General features: G+C 39.9%; 2 protein-coding genes across 3 annotated transcripts in view; one reads left to right on the forward strand and one right to left on the reverse strand.

Moving 5' to 3' along the window:
* Nucleotides 1-20,519, forward strand: part of PPP1R13B (protein phosphatase 1 regulatory subunit 13B) — a 100,276-nt gene extending 79,757 nt beyond the window's left edge. Inside the window, 8 exon segments of the mRNA XM_020971147.2 lie at nucleotides 6,479-6,648; nucleotides 7,929-8,430; nucleotides 10,280-11,058; nucleotides 13,125-13,265; nucleotides 13,356-13,489; nucleotides 14,162-14,328; nucleotides 15,929-16,128; nucleotides 18,566-20,519. Of these exon segments, the coding sequence (XP_020826806.1) occupies nucleotides 6,479-6,648; nucleotides 7,929-8,430; nucleotides 10,280-11,058; nucleotides 13,125-13,265; nucleotides 13,356-13,489; nucleotides 14,162-14,328; nucleotides 15,929-16,128; nucleotides 18,566-18,607 (2,135 nt within the window). The 3' untranslated portion in view covers nucleotides 18,608-20,519.
* A 361-nt stretch (nucleotides 20,520-20,880) lies between these two features.
* Nucleotides 20,881-24,853, reverse strand: part of ZFYVE21 (zinc finger FYVE-type containing 21) — a 33,317-nt gene continuing 29,344 nt past the window's right edge. For both annotated transcript variants that reach the window (XM_020971136.2, XM_020971135.2), the window contains 2 exons: nucleotides 23,337-23,479; nucleotides 20,881-21,527 (listed from right to left, as the gene is read on the reverse strand). In XM_020971136.2, the coding sequence (XP_020826795.1) occupies nucleotides 21,492-21,527; nucleotides 23,337-23,479 (179 nt within the window). In that variant the 3' untranslated portion in view covers nucleotides 20,881-21,491. The remainder of the gene's footprint in view (nucleotides 21,528-23,336; nucleotides 23,480-24,853) is intronic.

A 24,853-nucleotide genomic window follows, 5' to 3' on the forward strand; every position in this document is an offset into this window, starting at 1 on the left:
TTTCCAACTCTGGTAAGTATATATTACAAAATTATTTCCATGTGCATTGATGATGGTACAGATTTATCATTAGTAGATAATATATATTAAGTTCTTCTCCCTAGTGAAATTGATGGATTTATGTTGATTTGTTTCCATTTTCTTCCTTAGTCCACCTTCTGACTAGTGACCTACATTTGTGAAATAATTGGCAAGAGTAAGGAGTCTGATCACATGACTAAAATAGAATAAAGCCAGACTCTCCTACCTAGAGATGTCACATCCCTGGGACAGTGGTCTTATTTGTGCTGTGTCCTAATTAGCCACACAGAATCCTGTTAACATCAGCTTTTACATGCAGTTTCTGTGGGCATGCTGTTTTGTATTTTGGAGAACTCTTTTCCTTTAATAGAATATAAAAATTGTGTTTATTTTGCATACATCTGTTGGCAGTATCCAATTAAGTAAATATTCATCAAGTGGGTGGTCTGTATAAGCCACTGTGCTAGGTGCTTGGGCAAAGATAAAAACTGACACAGTTTTTGCCTTCAAAGAAAATATCTTACCGGAGTGTATGTGCAGTAAGGGAAGGTAGGTGGTTTTCATGTGGTAACAACTAATCAGTAATCTGTCTCTGATGTCTTCTTGCCTCCATGTTTATTAGTGGCTCTCTTTTCTTAAAGTAATAAGCACTTCTAAGGATCATACTGGTGGATGCTGCTTCATTTATTTTTCATATCCTATAATATTCCCTCTAGGGAGAAAAAAAAATTCACAAAAAAGCCACTGAGCCACCATGAATCTTACTTTAAATTTTTGCTTTAGAAATTAATCACAAAACTTAGTCTTTCTGTTGTGATGAATGTGAGTTTAGCTATAGGTAATCTACTTTAAAAAATGATTTGGAGTCATACGACTCTGGAAAGTCTTAGATAAGTCCTTAACTAATTATGAATCCATGATAAGAAATCTTGGTAATTAGGGGCACTAGTTTCTGATTCCTGCTTTTTTGACTCTTGTATTACACAGATGGTCATAGTAAACACCAGGGGCCTAGTTCATGGACAGTGTCAGATCTCGATGTTGGACCTGACTACAGCTCTTCGCATCACTCTGCAGACTCTGCAGTGCAGTTTGTAAACTGTATGTCACCCAGAGAATCTTGGGAGAGGCTTATGATCATCTTCAATTCGTACTAAATTAACAATCATTTTTTCTTTCTAAACTGATAAAAGTCTAATATTCACTGAACAAGTTCTTTTTAGAAAAAAAGTAAGCACAAATATACAAATGAAGTCTAGTGAAATTAAAGCCATATAGATAATCTTAGAATGAAAGCAAACAAATTGTGAGAAACAAATATGATTTAACTAAGTGAATATGGATATTGAGGTAGGACAGAGATTTGGTTAGAAAGAAAGTAGGATTTACTAAATTTGAAATTAGGTTTTTTCATCTAGCCTTGGGTGTAACCAGTAGCTGATAAAATCCTCTATTAGGCTCGTACGTATGAATTACATATTGTTGTTCATGATCGCTTACTTCAACTCTTCAGTTTATACTACAGAGTATCAAATATAATTAGTGTTTAATACTTAACATCATTCTGGTTTTCATGAAACTATCCAGGTGCATTAAGCTGTCATAAACAACTGAATCATGGTTTCCTTTGAGGGAAATCCTTAAGAGAATGGCCAGATTTTAGTATCCTGCCATCATGTAATTCTTTTCATTGTGATTTGCACACTTTTTACTTGTTAGCTGGAACTGTTTTAATTTGGTCACTTCAGAATTTGAATAATTACAGTTCTAGTGCAATAAAAGCAAACATGTGTGATATATCTTCTGCACTAGGTACTGCAAAGAACATTTCTAAACTTTTGGCATATAGTAGGGAACGGTATGTGTAATTAAATTGAATCAGCAAGATAAGGAGTGAGGAAGGTGAAATGACAAAATAGGAGGAAAAAAAATTGTCAGTGCCTACTATGCACTTGTATGCTAACAAAACAGACAAAAGAGGATTACCTTCAAAAATGGTAACAGAAGTGTAAATAGAGATCTTAAATAATTCAGTCTCAGAAAAGGAAATACCGCATTTCACCACATAATCGTAGATTTTATGCCAAATTTTTTCCCCCAAAAAGCGAGGTGTGACCATTATGGTAAGCTTTTTTTTTTTAATTGTGCTGGTATTACTTGTCTTTTAGTTTCTACCATTCTAACATCAACTTTTCACTCATTGAAAACTCTTTCTGCAGTTCTGTTTCCATGCTATTCAGTGAACACAATCACTTTTAGCTTGAAATCTGCAGAATAGTTTTTACATTTACCCCATAATCAGAAAGAAATTCTTCGCTTGTGTCACAGGCAGACGGTGTACAGTTTAGCTAGCATGGGAAGATGCAAATCTTACCATATCACGTGACTTACTTATGGCAGCTTTGCCTGCCTGCCTATTGTGCGTTGAGTTGAGTGACAATACCATTAGTACTGCAGTCCTCTAAACAAACCATGCAAGTTGGCTTTTGGAAATAAACTAATAATGCTGAGAATTCTAGGCTCGTGGCTCATAATGCACAGGAGATAAATGTGATAAATGCATATCCACATGCCACTGGTGAATATATTGCTACTATGTTTACCTTTTAAGCGGCGTGATAAACAGAATTATACCATGTGATGTTTATGTGATGAAAGGCTATAAACCAGTTTTTGGACTGGGGGAAAAAAACAAAATGCTGTGATGATTATGTGGTGAAACATGGTAGATCTAGTTGTAAAGAAACTATCAAATAAAAAAACCTAACAAAAAACTCTTGGTTCTGATGGATTCACAAGAGAACTGTTATCAAATTTTTAAGGACCCATTAATACCAATGCTACACAGATTATTCTCAAACTGCAAAATAAAAATACTCCACTAGACTTCTTTTATAAGAAACGTAGTCCTGATACCAAAGCCAAGTAAGATTAAAGTAAAGGGAAACTCTGTACTGATATCATTAATGATCAGTTAGAAATTTTAAAATATAATCTTGTCAAACATGTTGTAGTAACTCCTTCAAGAAATCATTCATTGTGACCAAGTTGGATTTGTACCAGGGATGCAATATGAGGAAAACAACATAATATTATTAAGAACAAAAATCCAAAATCACATGATTATTTTGATAGATACAAAAAAAAAGATCTTTGACAAGGTATAAAACTCATAATAAAAACTTTATGACATAAAGGTATAGAGGGACTTTTAAAAAATATCAGAGTATTTGTTGAAAACCAAAAAAAGCAAATACACAGTGGGGATATGGTAGAAGCTTTCATATTAAATACAGGAATAAAGCAAGAATTCCATTCTTTGCTGTTATTAGAAATGCTAACAAGAGCAGTGACATATAATTAAGAAATTAAAGGTGTAAAGAAAGGTAAAGAGAGAAGATCATCCATATTTACTGATGACCTGATAGCTTATTTGGAAAATCCTAGCAAATCAACAACGATAGTAATTGGCACAATTAACTAGCATCACTTAAGTTGCAGGCTACAAAAAAAAATTCAAAGAAATAAACAGCATTTCTGTCTAATGATAAATCCAAGAGGCCATACATAATTCAAAGAGAGTCCGATTCAAAATAACTACAAAATGCTTAAAAAATTTGGAGATCAGTGAACCACAAAATACTTGCATAGGTTCCAGTGCAAAGTGCTCCTTTAAAGAAATGAAGAACAACTGTAACAGCTTGAGGAATCTTCAGTATTACATTGGCATGGCTAGGCTGTGCCAATGTAATAAAAAGGACAACATTGTGGAAGTTAATTTATGGTTTCAATACTGTACCAAACAATCAAAGGGTGTAATACTTTATTGAACTCAATAAAACAAAATTCATTTTGAATCAAAAAAAGAGCTAGATTATCAAGGGAAAAAAGGTGGGAATGAAGAGAATAGCTCTATCAGATCTCAAACTATTATTATAAAGCAGCAGTCATAAAAACTACTTGGTATTGGTTAAAACAGAGAAGTAGATCAATGGAACTTAGCCAAAGGGGAATCAGAAACGGTGGAACTCAATAACACAGTGTGCGTGATATACCAGAAAACAAAGATTTCCTAGGAGAGAACTCTGTTTGGTAAGCCCTGCTAGGAAAACTGTAAAGCAATCTAAGCAGAAATTAGGTTTCAACCAGAACTTTTACACCATATTCCATGATACATTCTAAATGGATATGTGACCTTAATATTGAAGGACATGCCATTGTGCAATTAGAAGAGAAGCAGGTCATGTATTTTTTCACAGCATTCTTATTTAACCAAAGTATAAAGGCATTTAGAGAAGATAAAATAGATAGCTAATTACGTGAAATGGAGAAGCTTTTGCATTAACAAAACTTAATATACATAGAATGAGAAGGGAATTGGTCAAATGGGGGGAAAAATTTTGGTATCTCAGTTATGTTGACAGCTAATAGACATAAGACCAAAAGTTATTCCCCTCAATAGATATGTGATCAAAGGATATTAACAGTTTCTCCAAAGAATCATAATGTACTAAATAAACATATAAGAATGCTCCAAATTTTTAGTAACAGAAATATAAATTAGAACATAGCTAACTTTTTTGCCAGTGTCCTTTTGGTGATTCTTTATGTCTGTGAATCATGGAACATCCTAGTGTTAGAAGAATCAACATTGTGAGTAACCCCCAAAATAATGAAAAGTTTTATGATGAATATAAATAGGTCACATATTACCAATGATGACTTGCATTTAAAAACTGTTTTGAAAGGTATCATGCAGGAAAAATTTGTGATTGGAAAAGCGAGTGGGCTGGGTAATGTAGTGAGAATGAAGAATAACAGATGCTCAGCTCAGACGTTATGCTGATTTTTTACCAAATGTTAAAAGACTTAGAGCAAAGTCTACTCTTCATTGAGTAGATGCTCTATGAAAGATTTCATGGAGGATGACAGCCACCTCACAGAATGAGAAGCCATGGATTGATTGCAGTCTGTAATGTTGCTGGAAGAAGCATCAGTATGGGCGATAGTCTGGGTCCTTCTGAGTATCAAAGGAGATCACCATATTACTGAAACACTCTTGTGTCTTCCTTTTTATCAGCTATTTTCTCCATCTTTTTTCAAAGTGTGTTCTTACATAAAAGCTTTTGTAGAGTAGGCAAATGGAATGAGTTCATATTTCACAGATCTTGAGCAACCAGCCCCTTCTCCACAAACATGTATACTTCAGAACTTATCTCATTAACAACTTGTACTGTCTCTACCTCAAAAAAATGAACAGATTTAAAACTACCTGAAGATTTTAAACTTTTAAAACATACACACACACACACACACACTCACTCTCTCTCTCTCTCTCTCTCTCTCACACACTCTCACTCTCACTCTTTCACTGTGTCATCCCTCAGTTCTGTACAACATTAGCTTCATACATGTTGTATACTTAGGAAATGATGATTTACAATTATCTATTACTTTAAGGTTTATACTTAACCTGGGCTTCACCTAAGTATGTGACTCGGTTAGAGAGAAGCATGTGTGTCAGATACTTAAAGTGACACCTCCCCAAAACTTTCAAAGGCTATTTAAGAATTTATAGCAGTGTCATATTGACTTTTATCATAGTTTGGAAAATGTCATCTTTTCTATAGTGATTTTTTAGTAAATTTCCTGAAAATTAGTGACTTGAGAATTCTTTCCAATTACTACAGTTAAATCGTGTCATTCTCTAAGTAGCGATTGCTTTAAATATGATTGGATCTTCTATGTCTTTTATGATTTTTTTTTGGCAACTAGAAATTACTTCACTGTATTGATATTTTCAACAGAATATTTTTCAAACATAACAAGTTAAATCCCATTTGTGAATTTTGGAACTGCTTTTCTCAAATGTTAATCTTCATAGTTTTTATTAGTTTTAATGTGTTTTTACTTGTACATTGGTGGGGTAAGGGAGGTTGGAGGACAGGGTGGGGAAGTAAAGGATTTCTTAAGACACTTGAGGTAAGTGAGAATTTTTCAGTCAAATTATAGAACACTTTCACCTCTTAATGAAGCGATCCTTTGTAGCTGCTTCTACTTTTTTGGTCTTATTCTGTCAGTGATTCCTTGGAAATTTCAGTGCTAAAAAACAGTTCTAACTTCGCACTTCTGTTTATCTGTTAACATTTCAAAGATGTATAGGCATAGTGATAATTTGTGATATTATCAGCCTTTTTTTTTTGATCATTAAACTTTAGCTCATACAGCACAATTCTTTTCAACATATTTAATTAAGATAATAAGTAGCATGATATGCCTGATGGGGGAGCAGTTTTCCTTTTTCTGCTAAATCAGACACTGAGATCAATGACTCTGCATTAGATTTCTGGCCTGGTGTTATTCCTGCTTTGGAATTAAATAATGACTTTAATTTAGCTGAATTACTTCCTTGTTCAGAACACGATAAGGATGGCTAATCTTAAAATTTTTTTTAAAGCTAATGATGGAAACTGGTCAGCATCAAAACAGAACTCCGGCACTTCAGCAAAACCAATTCAGACGGCTGATGTGGAATGGAAGGAATCAAGTATGGATGGGGCTTTCAAGCAAGTAACAATATCAAGCCAGCCTCTTCCCCTGTCAGCTTTGGGAGGCGCTGAAAAGCTGGTAGGCTGGTTTCATCTTCACGTGCTGAGCTAACCTCTCATAACATGTTCTAAGTGATTGTTTTCCTTTTGAAGAAAGTGTTTCCCTGGAGTTGTCTATATGTCAGAATGTGGCTTATTTTCATATTCTCTCGTGACATGGAACACTATTTTGTATGAGGGTAATTGACAAATCATTTATTGCTGATTCTGTAATTTTCATTGCCAGAAGATTTCTCCAAAAGACTCAGCCTCATTTCTTAAAATGAGCAGTTCTATATGAACAGCCAGTGTGGTAAAGTGGAGGGGCCTCTGACCTGGGAAGGAGGAGGTGAAGGTCTGGCCCCGGCTCAGTTACTGCCTCCGTGCACTTTGTCAGTTCCGTTATTCTCTAGGGATTTCCCTCTCATTTCCACAATGAGGGGCCTGGACTGTGTGATGACAGAGGGCTCTGCTGAGGTCTAAAAGGAGAGGACGCTCTTCACTAACAGAAACATTGAGCTCTCGGGTCGCACAACTAGTCACAAGCTGCCTGGCACGTGATGTTGTAAGTTAGGTTTTATGTTACATAACTCCTTGGATCACAAACGGCAAACTGAACCTCTTTGCTGTGGCTGGAGAAGGTCTTGTTCAGAGAGCACTTTTGAGCCGTTTTTCTTTTGATTTTGGAGTATAGGCCACATGTAAAAACTAGTCATTCATATCAGATCGCAAGCTCATCAGATGAGTTTGAATTTGTAATTTTTTATTTCATGAAAATGATGAAGGACATGAGTTTCCTTGTTTAATCCATTTGGGAAAAGATGCTCGTTGTCATTAGCTTACATTTATAGAGTGACTTCATGTTTACAAAGTGCTTTATAAACAGCAGTCGGGCAAAGAAAGTCAGCGCTGTGGAGACTTGTTTATAAGCCTTTTGATTCTGGACCTGATTCTCGTAGTCTGACGGGAACAAAAGAACCATTTCTTTTCCCTTTTGTTAAGTCATTAATGCCGGTGTCTTAGAGTAGTATTTAGCATGGCCAATGATACCCTAATGACTTCAGTTAATGAATTGTCAAAACAAAACAAAGTCGTATACAATCTATTCACTTTTCACCAACAAAATTAGGTCTATGCAATAAAACCCCTTTCTTTTTGGCGTATATATGTGCTATTAACATTTTCTGAGTAACAGACTGACTTGGTGGTGTTTAAAATCTTGCTTTTCTCATCTTTCACTTGTAACAGGTGGAAGTATGCCTTAATTTTTCAACAAGTACTTTTTCATCCTCTCCCTTTCTTTTTGAAATCTAAATTTAGGGCATTGATATTGGGAAGACACCACCCCCCATTCCGGGTACGAGTAAACAGTTACCTCCGAACTATGGAACATATCCAAGCCCAGTTACTTTGGGTCCAGGCTCCACAAATTCTTTGGAACGGAGGAAGGATGGCAGCCTCCCTAGGTCTGGCACAGGCGTAATGAATCGGCAGAAATCTGCTCCTGTGCCCTCTTCAAGCAACATACACCAGCCTAGTTCTTCGCAACAGATTCAGCAGAGGATTTCTGTACCTCCAAGTCCTACGTATCAGCCATCTGGTCCTCCATTATTTCCATCTGGAGATGGCAGGCCAGATCTCCCATTAACTGTGGCTATTAAACCGTTCTTGGCTGACAAAGGATCAAGGCCTCAGTCTCCCAGAAAAGGACCTCAGACAGTGAACTCAAGTTCCATTTATTCCATGTATCTTCAGCAAGCTACACCTCCCAAGAATTACCAACAGGCTGTGTATAATACTCTAAATAAGTCCGTTAAAGCAGGTAGATTGTATTCATATTATTTTTTTCCTTGGCAGAAAAAAAGTCATGCTTAAAATTTTATCATCAACATTTATATCTTAATAGTTTGTTCATGTGTCATTTGAAGTTAAATATGGGATATGGAGTGGGGTAGGTAGATAGAGGAGAAAGTACATTAGAGCAGCCTTGCAAATTGATAATGAACAAATTTACCTCGTTATCTGTCTGCTTCTAGTCTGTATTTTAACTTCCTTGAAGTTTAGTCAGATGGACATAGAGCGTAGCTCCTGGACAAGTGGCATCTTAAAAACTTTTATCTTACTGTGAAAAAGTCCTGATGTTTCAGCAAGATCTCCCAGCTTTGCATTTCTTGCATGCCGAGGTGTTTCCTCTGTTTTACTACTACAGTGGCAGAGACAGCTAGTATCAGTACCCCAAGCTAGGGGTGGAGGGGGGAGCAGAAAGTTCTTCTCCCTCCTTTATTGTGGTGGTGGGGGGGATGTTGGTACCACTACACAAGAGGAGAGGAGGCAAAAGGAGCCTCCTACTAAGACAAGAGCCATTCCCTGGACCATCAGGTGAGGAAGGCATTGGTTTGGGTTCAGTTTGCTTTAGCTACCCAATGAAAAATTATATATTGAATTTCAGGTATTGTAGGGATACAAATGAGTGTGTGTAAGGGTATCCAGGAGAAAAATTGACAGCATCTCTGTGAATATCACTGAGGCAAATGTCATGTTCTCACCCTAACAACAGAGAAACCCATGGTATATCAGGTCCAGTGTGGGACCCAACAAGATAGTCTAAGATTTTAGGCTTTGGTTGGGAAGGGAGATAAGGTTTCAGGACTGTGGGGGTGGGGGGCGCGAGGAGATAGTTTTCTCCTGGACATCCTGAATAGCTGGTCCAGTTCAGGAATCTAGGGTACCATTGGGAACCAAGGTTTTCACAGAGCATCCTAGAAACCCAGGTATATCAACAGGGTGATTTCTTCTCTTGGTTTGTAGATGAGTAGAGCCCACAGTTTTGTTCTATTTTGTTTTGTTTTGTTTATTTTGGTGAGGCAGTTGGGGTTAAGTGACTTGCCCAGAGTCACACAGGCAGTGTATCATGCTCCTGAGGCCGGGTTAGAACTCAGGTCCTCCCGACTCCAGGGCCAGTGCGCTATCTCCTGCGCCACCTAGCTGCCCAGAGCCCACAGTTTTTTGAGTTTTTTGTTTTTTCAGTGGGAAGAATTCTGGCACGGGTCAGATTTTCAAAAGTAGCTATTACAGGTTTATTATTTTTTTCCTTATGGAATCCCCTTCATGCATTAAAATTGAATTTTGTTTACATTCAGTTTATCACAAACACATCTATGTAGTAGAGTAGTTCACCTCTGTTTTCTCTCTTCTTTCTCCCTCACTCTGTGATTTCCTTGGCGTAGCAAATCTCCAGTGAGGAAACTCCCTACTCTGGGCTGGCACCTGCCCTGCAGCCTTAAGACTGAAGGAGCTGAGAGGTTGACAATATAGATCTTCAACCTTTTTTTTTTTAAAGGCAGCTGGGGTTAAGTGACTTGCCCAGGGTCCCACAGCTAGTAAATGTCAAGTGTTTGGTCTAAGGCTGGATTTGAACTCAGGTACTCCTGACTTCAGGGCCAGTGCTATCCACTGTGCCACCTAGCTGCCCTAACCTTTTTTTTTTAAAACCTTTACCTTTGACTTCATTGGGATAGGGCCCTTCTGGTGAGGACCTTGGCCTGGCAGTACTTTGTCTGCATCTTTGCAGTCCCTGAGAAGTGAACACTTCTGTTCTTCATTAGCCACCACACCCACGTGGGTACAGTGTCACCTGATGTACCCTTCACCTGGCTTCTTGTTTCTTTCAGTTTATGGGAAGCCTGTCTTACCGTCTGGCTCCACTTCTCCTTCACCGTTGCCGTTTCTTTACGGGCCTTTGTCCTCAAACACGTCGCAGCCACAGCCTCCTTCTGAACTTACTGAGAAAGATCAGGAGCAAGAAAATATCCCACCATCTGGTGAAAACAGTAACGTGGAAAACATCCCTCGGCCCCTTAGTCCCACTAAGCTCACCCCCATTGTCCATTCACCTCTTCGATACCAGAGTGATGCGGATCTGGAAGCTCTGAGGAGGAAACTGGCCAATGCCCCGAGACCCTTAAAAAAACGCAGTTCCATCACAGAGCCAGAAGGTCCTAGTGGACCAAATATCCAGAAACTGCTGTATCAGCGCTTCAACACCCTTGCTGGTGGCATGGAAAGTGCACCTTTCTATCAACCAAGCAACGCCCAGGACTTCATAGGCACCTTAGCAGATGTTGATAATGGGAACGCGAATACGAATGGAAATCTAGAAGAACCTGTTCCCGCACAGCCTACGGTTCTTCCACCTGAAGAACCTCCGCCATCCTCAGATGCCAATGATAATGAGTTACCATCCCCTGAAACTGAGGAACTGATTAGCACTGAAACCACCAGCCAAGGCCCCGAGACCACAGAAGATAACAACAACAACGTGGCTGTGTTCCCAGCTAGTGAGCCAGCACCCCGCCCCACTGTGGAGATCAGCTCTCCGAGAGAAGAGGAGGCCCCTGCTCCACTGGCTCCCTCCCCTGCTGGTCTTCCTGTTGCCTCAACAACCACTGTGGTGAGTGACCTGCGGTGATCTTTGTCAAGAGAGCCTTATGCTTAGCGGGGTCCCTGGCCTGTGAGGTTAGCAGGAGCCGGGAGAAGTCTGCTTGTCTAGTGGCCTCCTTCCTAGGCACATCTGAGCCGGGGGGGGGGGGACGGGACGACATTTCAGCCAGGAAGTTCAGTTCCGCTCAACAGATGGTTATTAAGTATTTGCTCCATGCTAAGTGCTGGGCAGTACTGAGACAGTAAGGAAACAGACTCTGCCCCCAAGGAGCTTACATTTTGCTGAGGGATTCAGTGTGTGCACAGATAAGCAAGTCGGAGGTGATCTGAAGAGGTAAATGTGATTAGTACCTGGAGGAGAATCAGAAATTTCTGAGGTGACACCTTCCATGGCGGGTGATGAGATGAGGATTCTGAGAGGGAGAAATGAGAAAGTGCATCTGAGCCAATTGCCAGGGCAATTAACATGGAGGTGGAGATGGAAAGTTGAGTTCTCGTTTGGCAGGAACATTGGGTGTGATGTGAAAGAAGTCTGGAAAAGCAGATTTGAGCCAGATTGTGGAGGCCCTTAGATGCCAAACTGAGAAGTTTATATTTTGTCCTAAAGGCCATTGAAACCATGGAAGATTTTTGAGGAGCATGTGGGAGGATGAAAGGTGGTGACATGGTTTGATCAGGTTCTAATAGCCATCCACCTTCTTGACAACAAGATGGCATTGGTGACTGTGAGGATGGCCTTAAAAGGGGAAGAGAATGGATGTAGGAAAACTCGGCAAAGTTGAGGGAATAGAAATAAGGAGATGGACGTGAGAGACGATGTGGAGGTATAACTGACAAGATGACAACTGATTGGATATGGGGGATGAGGGGCAAGGAGAGGATAACTTCGAGGTTATGAACCTGGTTGATTGAGAGGATGGGTAGTGCCCTCACTGGAAATAGGGACGCTTTGGAGGAAGGACAGGTTAAGGTGGTAAATAGAATTTATTTTGTTTTGGATATGTTGTGTCTGAGATACTTGTGGGATGGGGAAAGCTTGGGGATATTTGAAGAAACTAGGGGAAGAGCCACTTGATAGAAGGACAGAGAGAAAGAGGAAATGAGTCCGGGGGCAATCTGCTAAGAGAAAATAGAAGGGGGATGGGATCAGGCACAATTGCGTTCCAGTTCTAAATCTTTCAAAAGAGGGGGCAGGATGCAGAATGCCTAATGGCCTTTCTAATTCTCAAATTCTAAAACTAAGTGTATGACTATATTCTTGGTCTTCTTCTTGAACTCAGTAAGCCGTCTGATTTTTTTAAAAAATACACATGCTTATGTTTGTTAATGATCCTTCCAGCTTTAAATTCTTTGATGTAAAATTTCCAAATTGTCATATATAATAAGTTCATAGATGTTAGAGCCCAAGGAGATTGAGGTGGGAGCCTCAGCTGGTCAGTAGGTATGGGTTTGGGGAATGTTTCTTGGCAGCCCGGGCAGAGAGAGGCGGAAGGTATGCCAGGTGAAGGGGTAGGGAGAAGAAAGGCACTGAAGCCTAGAGCTCTGGAGCCATTTTGTGGAGCCATCCGGTGTGGCTACAAGATGGAATATCTACTAGAGAACTAAGCAGGGATAGGAGAAGAAAGAAAGAAAGTGGGGCTGTTGTGTGGAGAGCCTCCAATATCAGCGTTAAGTGGTCTGCGCTTCATCTCAGCAGGTGGCTTTAAAACCTAGGAGTTACTTGACAAGAGCTTTGTATTTGGAAGATAAAATGGTGGAATTGAGTTCTTGAAGAGTTCTTCCAGCCCCAAATCCTATCATTCTTCCATGCAGGAGACTTGGTCAGAAGAAGGAGGGAAGAGCAGGGTTCCTGTTGAGAGCAAGGCTGTTCAGTAGTCTGGGGGGGGGGAGAGAAAAGGGAGGGTACTGATGGGAAAGAGAGTGTAGATCTGATCGTGGATCAGATTGTAGCGCTGGGAAGGAGGAGTCAGAAATCACTCCAGTGTTTCTGGTTCTCATAGTTTTATAGAAGTTGTTTCTCAAACCTCAGGACTTTTGTTAACAAAAGTCGAATCAAAACATATGCTTTCTTCACAGCACATTAAACGCACAAACCTGAAGAAACCAAACTCTGAACGGACTGGTCATGGACTGAGAGTAAAGTTTAATCCTCTGGCTTTGCTCTTGGATGCATCTTTAGAAGGGGAATTTGACCTGGTGCAAAGGATAATCTATGAGGTGAGCCTCTAAGCACTAAGAGCCTTCACTCTTCTGGGGGCAGTGAGAAAAGGCTCTCTGTGCCTTCACGACAGACATCATTTCTTTTAGGTGGAAGATCCCAGCAAGCCTAACGACGAAGGCATCACTCCTTTACACAACGCAGTATGTGCCGGTCACCACCACATCGTGAAGTTTCTGCTTGACTTTGGTGTTAATGTGAATGCAGCCGACAGCGATGGATGGTGAGAGGGTTAACTTTTGTATTCCATCTAGGACTCTTGCCAAATTGATTTTAAAAATCGACTTGTAGAGATTTTGCTGTGTGAGGAAAGCTTCTTGCAGACCTGTTAGACCTTCACTGAGGAGTCCTACCATAGCGGGAGAATGGTAAGAACGTCAGATTTGTCATCACGAGACACACGCTGAACCGGTGGTCTGTTTCCTGCAGACTCCGCGGTCCTGTGTCACTCAGCCTCTCGAGGCCCAAGCTTCCGTGTTTATAAAAAGGTTTGGATGATAGGATTGCTAAGCTGCCATTGTTCAATATTTGTAAGATGCTATATAAATGAATTACTGTGATTAATAATTCTTTCAACACCTGTTTCAAAACTTATTACTTAAAAAAAGAAATTTTATAAATGTAGGTAAAGTAGCCAATAAGGACTATTGAGTAATAGCATTCTAGAATTTGGAAGAGATCTTTCTTTGTTTCAGCCTACAGGAAACTGAGGACCAGAGAAAGGGACTGATAATGGCAGAGGCAGGATGATAACTCAGCTGGTGTCAGATGTGCCCTACATTTCACACGTACATATGTCCACATCCATTCATTCGTTCACTCACTATGTCCCCATCTGCACGTGGGAAAATCTGCTTTGCTTTCCCATCATCTATTTCTCTTCCTCTGATTTCAGGACGCCTCTGCATTGTGCAGCTTCATGCAACAGTGTACACCTTTGCAAACAACTGGTAGAAAGTGGAGCAGCAATTTTTGCTTCAACTATTAGTGACATCGAAACTGCAGCTGACAAGTGTGAAGAGATGGAAGAAGGCTATATTCAGTGCTCCCAGTTTTTGTATGGTAAGGCTCGTTTGCATGTGGTTAGGGAAGGGCAGGGTTTAGAATGTGTGTCTGTCTGTGCTTATGCGCATGTGTGTGTGTAAAATCTATAGACATTAGGGGCAGCTCGGTGGCGTAGTAGGTAGAGCTCCAACCTTGGAATCGGGAGGACCTGAGTTCAAATGTGGCCTCAGATACTTTACATTTACTAGCTGTGTGACTCTGGGCAATTCACTTAACCTCAGCAAAAAAAATAAAAAATAAATTAAATAAAATCTATAGACATAGTTTCACTGTCTCTGAATATTATTACATCTGAAAAGCCTCAGTATTAGTTGAACTTGGTTATCAGCTCAGTCATCAGGTGCTCATGATTTTCTTTTGCAAATGAATCAAGTAAGCACATTAACTTTCTGGTCAAATGAAGGAAAATATATAAGTCTGACAGGGAGGGAAAAGTCCTGTCTATCATAGGAATGTAAGGAACTGATTGCAAACTAATGGAGAGAGCAATGAAAAAGAAACAAGGAGAGGTCATTGTGAAAGGAACTGAATACCACAGGGAAAGAGGGGTCCATGGGCCCAGTCTGGAAAGAGTAAACCCGGTGTAGCTGTACTCACAGCTCCCATCTAGAGCAGGATCTGGGGGATTGCTGTGGTGCAGAGTCAAAACAATGACCTTTCTCTAGCACTAACTAGCTTCACTAAAACCCCCCAAACATACATGATTTCAGCTTGCTTCCGTGGAAAATAGGGACCTATTATGTGCAGGGACTGGTGTCAGGCCTGAGAAGAAACAGAATAGGTTATGGGTCTGGGCAGAGAGGGAAGGGGTCCAAAAGTAAATAAAGCATAGCCTATGCCTTCAAAGAGCTACATACATATTTAAGGGTGGAAAGAAGTGGGAAGGGAACCAACTGGTTGGCTTATAAATGTTTAGGACCCACACCAAGGCAGACAGACATCCTGGGAAAAGAGTGTTTGGAGCCTTTAATGTTAGAAAATTAGTCCCAACTCTCCTGCTTGGTGAAGGGTAATTCCAGTTAATGTCACAGGACTTTTCCCTCCCTGTCAGACTTATATATTTTCCTTCATTTGACCAGAAAGTTAATGTGCTTACTTGATTCATTTGCAAAAGAAAATCATGAGCACCTGATGACTGAGCTGATAACCAAGTTCAACTAATACTGAGGCTTTTCAGATGTAATAATATTTCCTTATTGGTAGTAAATGGTCTGTACTTCCTATGAACAGTGATACAAGCCTTGTAATTTTTGTGATACTTCACTTTGATATTTTAGAACAATGACACATCCTTGTCATAATTTCCATGAGGTTGCTGTGAATGGTCCTGCCATTTTGTTGAAATGTAGGAAAGCTCATTATCCTTGGAGCGCTTCTCACTTGCCCAAATCTTACTCATTCATTTAAGCCTCCCTGATCTCTATGTGAAATAATCAAATCTGAACTGTCTGTATACTGGCACCATGTGTCAGGTATGTTTCCTGTGTGACTCCACTGAACCTTCACACCTTGAGCAGATTCATTCAGTAGTCTGACTGCATAAGACCATGTGTTTCAAATACTTGCTTTTGATGTAACATTTGTTTTTTGATAACAGGTGTCCAGGAGAAGCTGGGGGTGATGAACAAAGGAGTGGTGTACGCTCTTTGGGATTATGAAGCTCAGAACAGTGATGAGCTGTCAGTCCATGAAGGGGATGCCATCACTATCCTGAGGCGTAAAGATGACAATGAAACAGAATGGTGGTGGGCTCGCCTTGGGGAAAGAGAAGGTTATGTGCCTAAAAACCTACTGGGGGTATGTGTCTTGTTGTCTATGTTATATAGCTTTCCTTTTCCTATATTCTTCTCTGTCCCAAAGGCTGGGTCAGCACCCATGCAATATATATTTATTAAGTGCATTTATTATATGTAAGGTTCTGTCCTAAGCTGAAGGAGGTAGAGAGATAAATCAGACATTATCCTTGTCCTCATGGAGCTTACAACCTGGTGGGGACGTTATGCCCTCACAAATTATTATACAGCAAAATTGGAAAATGGAGAATCACAGCACTGAAGTTAAAAGGGACCTCAGTGGTTATCTAGTGCACATCCTGCATAGGAATCCCCTCCTCCACATCACCAACAAGTGGTCACCAGCCTCTGCTTAACATGCTCTAGGAAAGGAAAACCTACCGCCTCCTCTGACAGCCCATTGCACGTTTGGATGACTCCTTATGTTGCCAACTTTCATTTCCTAATTACTCCTAATTTTGTCCCCTAGGGCTAAGACAGTACAAAGACTAATCTCTTCCAGTGACAGCCCTTCAGATTAGAGATTGCTAGTGGCACAGTGGATAGAATGCTGGGCCATGAGAGTCAGGAAGACCCAAGTTCAAATTCAACCTCATATTGTTAATAGCTGTGTGTTCCTGGGAAAGTCACTTAACCGCTGTTTGCCTCAGTTTCCTCAGCTATAAAATGGTAATAATCATAACATATTCCTCACAGGTGAAAATTAGATGAGATATTTGTAGAAAGAACTTAGCATAGTGCCTGCCACACAGTAGGCACCCTGGGGAATTTCAATAAACATGTTAACTTGAAAACAGGTGAGAAGTATAGCTTGAATCAAATCTGAGAAAAGTCCACCAAAACTCAGTAGCTGAAAAGGACTTAGAAGTCCACCTTATACCTGTTAGGAAACCTCTTCACAACATCTGACAGGTGGTCACCCAGCATCTGCTTACAAAGATCCAACATAGGAAAATCATCATCTTCCCATGCGGTCCATTCCACTCTCCTTACCTCATTCTAGAAATTACTAAACCAACATTTATTAAGCAGGACTGTGTCAGGCACATGCTAAAGGCTGGTGATACAAAGAAAAAATGAGGTAGATAATCCCTGGCCTCAATGAGCTTACATGCAAATAGTCAGTAAACATTAATTAAGTGCTTACCTGGGGATATAAAGAAAGGGAAAAGAGAGCTCTTGCCCTTGAGAAACTTACAATCTAATAGGGAATAAAACAGGCATGGGGAATGAAGATATCCAGCATTTACAAAATCTCCCTAAGTAATTGATTAGGAAAAAAAATGTAAGTAATTGATTACAAAAGAATATTATCTATATTGAATGTAAAATCCCTAGATCTGACCCTAGGTGTCATTGGGCCCTGGGGGATGTAGAAATAGTCAGCCGAAGGAGCAGGATTGGGTAGAGGGGTGGGAGAGCATTTAGAAACCTTCCAAACTCCAGCCTCTGATTGTGGCTTTCTGAGGCAACAAATTGCTTTCCCTGCCCTAAAAACATGAGCCATGAGGAAAATTATCAAAAAACTATTACGTCTTCAAATCCTCCCTTCCAAAAAAGGGTTTGTAACCAGAAGGTACCCTGTGGAGCGGCTGCTGGTTTAGCCACCTCATTTTTCAGATAATTAAAGTGAGGCCCAGAGAGGCACCGTTTGACACACAGTAAGTTTACTGCGTAGTCAGGACTTCAGCTCAAGATTTTGTCTCTAGAGCCAATGCTTTTTTTCCTTTTCTACATTGTCTTTTCCCTCAGCTGATTAGGGAATGAACACTGTCTTATCCTCTGGGCTCCAGGTCAGATTTGAAATACTTCTGGGAAGACTGTAGTTGCCCTCAACAAATCCACACCCCCGTTCTCTCAGTAGGAAAAACGTTTAACAACAGTTTAAAGAGAGGAAGTGCTCTTTAAAAACAAGGACAAGGTGGTGCAGTGGATAGAGAACCGGCCCTGGAGTCAGGAGGACCTGGGTTCAAATTTGGCCTCAGACACATAACACTTACTAGCTGTGTGACCCTGGGCAAGTCACTTAACCCCAACTGCCTCACCAAAAAAAAAAAAAAAAAAAAGAATAGAAGTTCTTTGCCTAATAAGTTATGTCCTTGTGTGCGTCAAACATTAAGCTGCTGTTTTTGATTGCTTCTGCCTCTTGCTGATCAATTCTGATCTATTTTTCTGGCCTTGAACCATTAGCCAGTTGTTTTGATAATTAGTGCTTTACCAGGGGATAGTTTTAGGCTTGGTAATATATATCAGTGCAGAGCAGTGGTGTCCAAAAGTTTCAGGTGCAGTGAGGAGGGAGTGTTCAACAGTAGAATGGGGGCTGCTTCTGCTTTTTTGGAAAGGGTTTTTGACTGCCCTGAAGTACCTTAAAGGCACTTATTAATAATAAATGTCATTTCCCACTCCTGCAGCAGTTCCAATTGAATTTTCTTTCTTTCTAGTTATATCCACGTATCAAACCTAGACAGCGAACCTTAGCTTGAACCTGTGGAACAGTGCAGTTTTGCCATTACCAGAAGTCGCTGAAGACCTATCCCACCAAGAGAATGGAAGCTGGAGAAGTCTCATTTTAATGGTGCTCTCATGAGCAGAAGCAGCATCTGCCGTTTGTGAGGCCCTTCCTTCTAACCTGCCAGCGTCCATGCATGGTACCTACATGTCCACGAATTCTGTATTTTGCCAGTGACACCAAGTCAAAATAAACAAAAGGCCTTCAGCTCCAATTGCCAGTCCCATCAACTAGTTGTTAGTTGCCAAAAAACAAAATCAAATGTATGTAAAGAATTTCTTACATCGTAAAGTGTTATAGAATTATCAGGTGATAGTCATTATCCAGAGATGAGAAAAGGCATTTGTGTGCCCTGGGCATGGTTGGAAAATTGCCCTAGGGGCTTGAGGCTAACACTTTTGGCTTTATTTATAACAACTGGTTCCTTCGAGCCGTTGAGAATGGAGTTTTCTGGCATTCAAAGTGTGGTTATGAAGTCTTAATCAGAGTTCCCTATAGCTTCATGTGTTGTGCTCTCAACCCCTAGTTAGTCCACATTTTGCTTAATTCTAATGCCAGTAAATTTTTTAAAATGGTTATTATGCATTCTTTTCCTATTAGCTCCTTAAGACAGATTCGTGCAAACTATATCATGATTGCCAAGTCAGAGGCTCTCTGTTGTAGCACCTCTTTTCTTGTTTCCCTTTTCCCTCCCCACTACTCCATCTTCTCTTTATTTACCAAAGGATCTCTTATGGGAATTTGTCAGTGTTAATTACAAAATGCAGGTGTTCTGTCTTAGATCTAGATTTTGATATCCTATTTTCCATTTTGTTGTGGATCTGCCAGAGACTGTCATTTACTTCCACTGTTGATTTATTTAAGTGTTTGTATTTCTCTGAGACCTCTGGTATCAAGGAGCTTTAAAAAAAAGTTTAAATGAATGGTTTTATTTATTTGAAGAGCCTAACCTAAATAGGTTCCCTCACTTCCTGGGTTGACCAAGTTTGTTTATAAAATCTTCACTGATAGGTGTTTCTTAATACTAATAGCTTAAATTTGTTCTGAATCAGAAAGCAGTCAGTAACACTGGAGCTAGAGTAAAATTAAGTCAAGGTTTAACAGTATGTCCAAGTAGATGGAAATAAAATAGCTGAGCAGAGTCAAGAGCTTGTGTAAGTGACTAAGGGATGCAGTGCTAGAAGCTGAAGGACTGAACTAACACTGAGAACGTTATTCAGTGGTAGAGTTGTGGTTTAAAAAAAAAAAAAGGAAATGAATCTATGAAATGGAATTTCCAAACAAGGGTAAAAAGACGGGTGTATTGAGCCAGGAGGAGGACAGTTGCTATGGTTCTCAACAGTCCTACACCTAATTCTGGGCCAGTTATGCAATAATGTTGTCCGAAATTTTGTAGGTAAGAAGAAACTAAAGCACTTCACTGGAGTTTGAACTATGTGTATATGCTTTTATATACCAAAAGTATTTTTTTTTAAATTTTATCTTTGAGTTGTAGCCATGTTAGAAATATGTTTCTCATTAAAGTGTAGGATTTTTTTCCATGTATAAGTCTTGTGTATAATTTATATATGTATATCTATATCTGTGTATATATATATATATATTATAAACAGTTGATGCAGTGCTGTAACTGACCACATTTTAGCATTACCTGTATATATATATAGATAGATAGATATATATATACATATATATCTATCTATATATATATAGATATATATAGATATAGATATAGATATAGATATATAGTGGTGGTGATGGAAAGTAAAAGGATATTGTTGAAAAAAAAACTTACTATATGAATGTGACAGAATCACTATTTCTAAGAGCCTTGATAATGCTAATTCTAATGTAAATGTGCACAAATAAACTATGGTTATCCCTGACTTGGGTTTGACTGTATCTGTTCTCATGAAGGACCTTTGAAGTCTGTTCTAACTTGTCCTGGAGCCAGGAATTTCTTCTGCGCTATCTTCTGACAAATGGGGCAGTTTTTTCCTTTAGAAATGATTTTTGGTTATTACCTCAAACCCAGTCTCCTAAATATTAATAACAGTTATGCTCTCTAATGGAAAGAATTTTAGACTTAAATGTCTGGGTTGTAATCTCAGTTCTGCCATTTACTACCTATATGGCACTGAATAAATCACCTCCCATTTCTGGTTCCTTCGCTGGTAAAATGAAGAGGTTGTACTAAAGACCTGAAAATCTCTAGACACTACAAGACAAGAAAATGGAGCAAGGCTATGAATTTTTCAAAATAGTTTTTAATCATCTTTTATGCACAAATTACTGTACAGTCATCTTAAGTGAAAAGTATAAAACCTGGACCACAAAAGTTACAAACTTTCCTCTCAGTAAGTATCAAAAGTTTGTTTAGGTCCAATTAGTGACATCGTAAAAGAACATTGTACAAAACAATCTAAGGCAGGTTTTATTGGCAATGAATAGCTCAACATCAGGACATTTCACTTCTAAATATAAAGCAAAAATCCTGAGTGATTTACTCCCGTAAGAATGCAAAAAAAGGACACTGAAATGACCTACTAGTAAGTACTCTATAGAAACCCAGTATATATTATATAAACACTGTAGAGATTATGCTAAAAATACCTGATAGTTTAACAGTGGTATGGGTCAGATTCTCCTTCAGCCCATAATAAGTACCAATGAGATAAAGTATACAAAGTCAAATGTGAAGCTGCATTTAAAGCATTAATAAACTGTATACATATTGCACTAGATCAATGAACACTTAGGTTTTTCCAAACACTTTGATTGCATTTCCCAGCACTTACAGAATTAATCAGCTATGAACATACAGGAAGCTTCATAGAGCTTCTCAAACACTCCTATGATCACTGGTCCCGAGATTCATAGAGGAGTTTGGCTGCCTATGATGCAAAGAAATAAGAGTGAAGATAAGGACCGTGTTTAACAGCAAGCTCCCAGGTCAGGAGCATCAGAAGCAAGAAGGGCAAAACTAGACATTCGTCATACCTCAATCTCTTCTCTTTGGTGTAGAGCAACCAAATCAAAAGTGTGTTTGATATAAAGTAGAAGATGAGCTGTCGTAACCACTCTGAGTCTACTGCGGAAACTCGGCCTATTCAGATATGACTGGACTGACTTGGGCAGTGTTTAACTCTCACCTATACAGAGCAGCAAACTGATGTGCCTTTAAGGAAGAGATTCCCTAAGAATTATTACTACCAACCAGCATATTCAGATCCTGTCTCAGGTATTTTATTCAAAAAAAGAATATTCCTATGGGGGGAAAAAAAAGACTACTTGAGAGGCAGCGGTAGACCTGGACTCGTATCAGCTCTGTTACCAGTATAACTTGGGACAAGCATCCTCTCTGCCATTCAATTTCCTCATGTTTAAATTGAGGGGAGATGATGCCTCTGAGGTTCCTTTCTATGCTTTATAAAGAGAGCATTGGGGGCTGGGCCCTTGAAAGATTATTTGCTCTAGGTCAGCCCAGGCTTGGTCGGTTTGAGGGCCTGGTCATTCAACAAACCTACTATGTATATAGTAAGTTAAGGCCTTCTCAAAGAAATATGGAGACAAATTAAGGGCACTGAAGCTGGCATAGGTGAAATAGCAGGCTTGGGAGTCAGGAGAGAGACATCGTTTCAGGTCTTAGTTGTACAGTTATTTAACACTTTTGCATAATCTTAAGCAAGCAGTTTCCCCTGAGACTTAAATTTCTTCATTGGTAAAAATGGGAGTGATACTGCACTACCAATGTGTTAGCAGTGAAGAAGAGTGCTTATGGACGTGAGATCTGCTACAAACATCCTCGTGAGTTTGCGACGAGCGACTCAGCTATCTTTAGAATGACTTAATTGCCAAAAACAAGACAACAATTACTACTTGTGGTTTCCTTGTGCTCTAGTGTTAAAAAATAGGGCAAATAAAGGTCTTACCAACAAGCATAGCTTTGTTTCCACGGCTATAACTAGCATCAGATTTGCTCTAGATGAGGGATGCCTGCCTTCACCTCATTTCTTTGCTCCCCCTCCCCCAAACCAAATCCCCCCCAAAACAAACAAAAAAACACTTTGAAAGTATCAGATTAAGCTCCATTTCCTTTTGAAGTGAATAGAGAAACACTTGTTTTTACTGAGCCTTCCCAGATCAGCCGGACCTTGAATTTTTAAAAACCACTAGAGACCTGGAACCTTGCCCTTATCATTTAGAACAGGATTTAAAATTAGACCTGGGTTGTCCTGATTCAGTGAATTCTCAACTAGCCTATTTCTTTGTAAGCAAGGGACCCAATCAGGGTGGGCAGCTGTCTTGTGACTAGCTAGCAGAATGGGAAGCCTGTTTACTCTGCTCAGAATTAACTACTCCATCTTCTAGCTACTCAGCTATTACTTCTGATTTACTCCAACAGATGCTAAGATATGGCAGACCCCTCTCTTTCTTTCTCCTCTGGACACCAAAATGACTTAAGCTCTAACCAGGTGGAAAACTTCACTTAATCCTAATGAAGTCCTAATTAATCAGTCAGTAAAGCAGCTAGCTTTGGTTTGGAAAATCCCCTTTATATTAAATAGATAACTGGAAAATCTAATTTTAACCAACTCTGGGAAGGTACTTTAATGTAACTTCCCCATTTGTATAACCCTCTTAAACCTTCTGTTGGGCACCAACTGGCCAGCTGGAAGGAAAGTGAGTGCTTTACAAAGTACCTTATGCATGGCTGCTAACCAGGTGGCTGACTGCTTCTTGTTAGAGTTAGAGTCTTCACTGGCAGTGAACTTCACCTGGGTCACATCCTGAGCCCCTGGCTCTTTGTACTGGAGAAGCATACCAGTGGCTCGAGCATTGCCCCCTGGAAAAGGAGAAGATAGAAAGCCCTTCCTTAATTGGCATCTATTAAGTTAAGGGGCCCCTTTCTCTGAAGAACAAACACTTAACTCAAGACAATGTCTTAGTAAGGCCTGTCCTCTTACCTGTTCAAGGTAGTATCTACTTAAATGCTGAATCTGTTTCTTCTATAGAACACCAAGGCCTGTTATCTCAAGAATGCTACTCTTCAAACATAAGGTTTGCTCTCTACCATCCCTAGACATTTCTAAGTAGTCTAAAAGATGTCAGAGGATTGTTTTCAGGCTATCTGCAAACACACAAATACAATTCTATTTTATTTCAGTGGGCATTCCCAACCACCCAAGCTAGTCTGGTGAGCTGTCCCCTCTGACATGGACTAATGCTAGCATTCTTTTTGTACAGTCATTTTAGGATAGTTTAAAGATGGCAGCATTCCCCCTACCTTCCTACTCGAACTCCATTCTTCCCTGCTCCCTTTAGCAATTAGTAATTCTAGGGTGGGTAGGACACAGAGTCACTTAGGTGAAGCCTCCAAAGCTATCTAAGGCACTTCTTTAAAACCCACAAGATGGAATAGGCCCAGCTTCCTGACAGAAGCAGTTTTAGGATCAAATGAATTGGACCACATATAGTCTTTCCCCATGGCTGATGGACTGGATATTGGGAACCGATTGGCACTAAAATGCAGAGCTGCAGAGCTAAATCTCACTGGAAAAGAAAGTATTCTGTGGTAGTCAAAAAAGCCAACATCTTGGGCCACATTCCAGGAATAAGGCAAGTCCTACTCAGGCCTCATCTGGAGTTCTGTGTTAAACTCTGGGTGCCACAGTTGGAGAATATGAAGAGGAGGGCGAGCATGATGCTGAAGGAGCCTGAGTGTATGTCACATGAGGATCAGCTGAAAGTGTGGAGAATGGGCAGCTAGGTGGCACAGTGGACAGAGCTCTGGCCTTGGAGTCAGGAAGATATGAGTTCAAATCCAGCCTCAGACACTTGACACTAGTTGTGTGACCCTGGGCAAGTCACTTAACCCCAATTGCCTAACAAAAAACAAACAAACAAAAAGAGAGTCTGGAGAAAAGAAGACAAAGTCTATGAAGGATCCATGTAGACAGGGATTAAATTTGTTTCAGTCAACCACAGAAGGCAGAGCCAGGGGCCATGGGTGAAAACTGCACAGACAGATTAAGGCCTAATACAGAAAAACTCGATTAGGAATATCCAAAAAATGGAATTTGTTGCTTTGAGAGGTAGGTGGCAGGTACATTCCCACTTTCCAGCAGATTCTGGATTAAGTTTGTTTGGGTAGGAATTCCTTTGAAGGGCTGGTTGGGCCAAATGTAATGTCCCTTTCAACTCTAAAATTCTGTGATTC

Source organism: Phascolarctos cinereus, unplaced genomic scaffold, assembly GCF_003287225.1.
Source record: "Phascolarctos cinereus isolate Bilbo 61053 unplaced genomic scaffold, phaCin_HiC Scaffold_2;HRSCAF=192, whole genome shotgun sequence".
Classification (NCBI taxonomy): Eukaryota; Metazoa; Chordata; class Mammalia; order Diprotodontia; family Phascolarctidae; genus Phascolarctos; species Phascolarctos cinereus.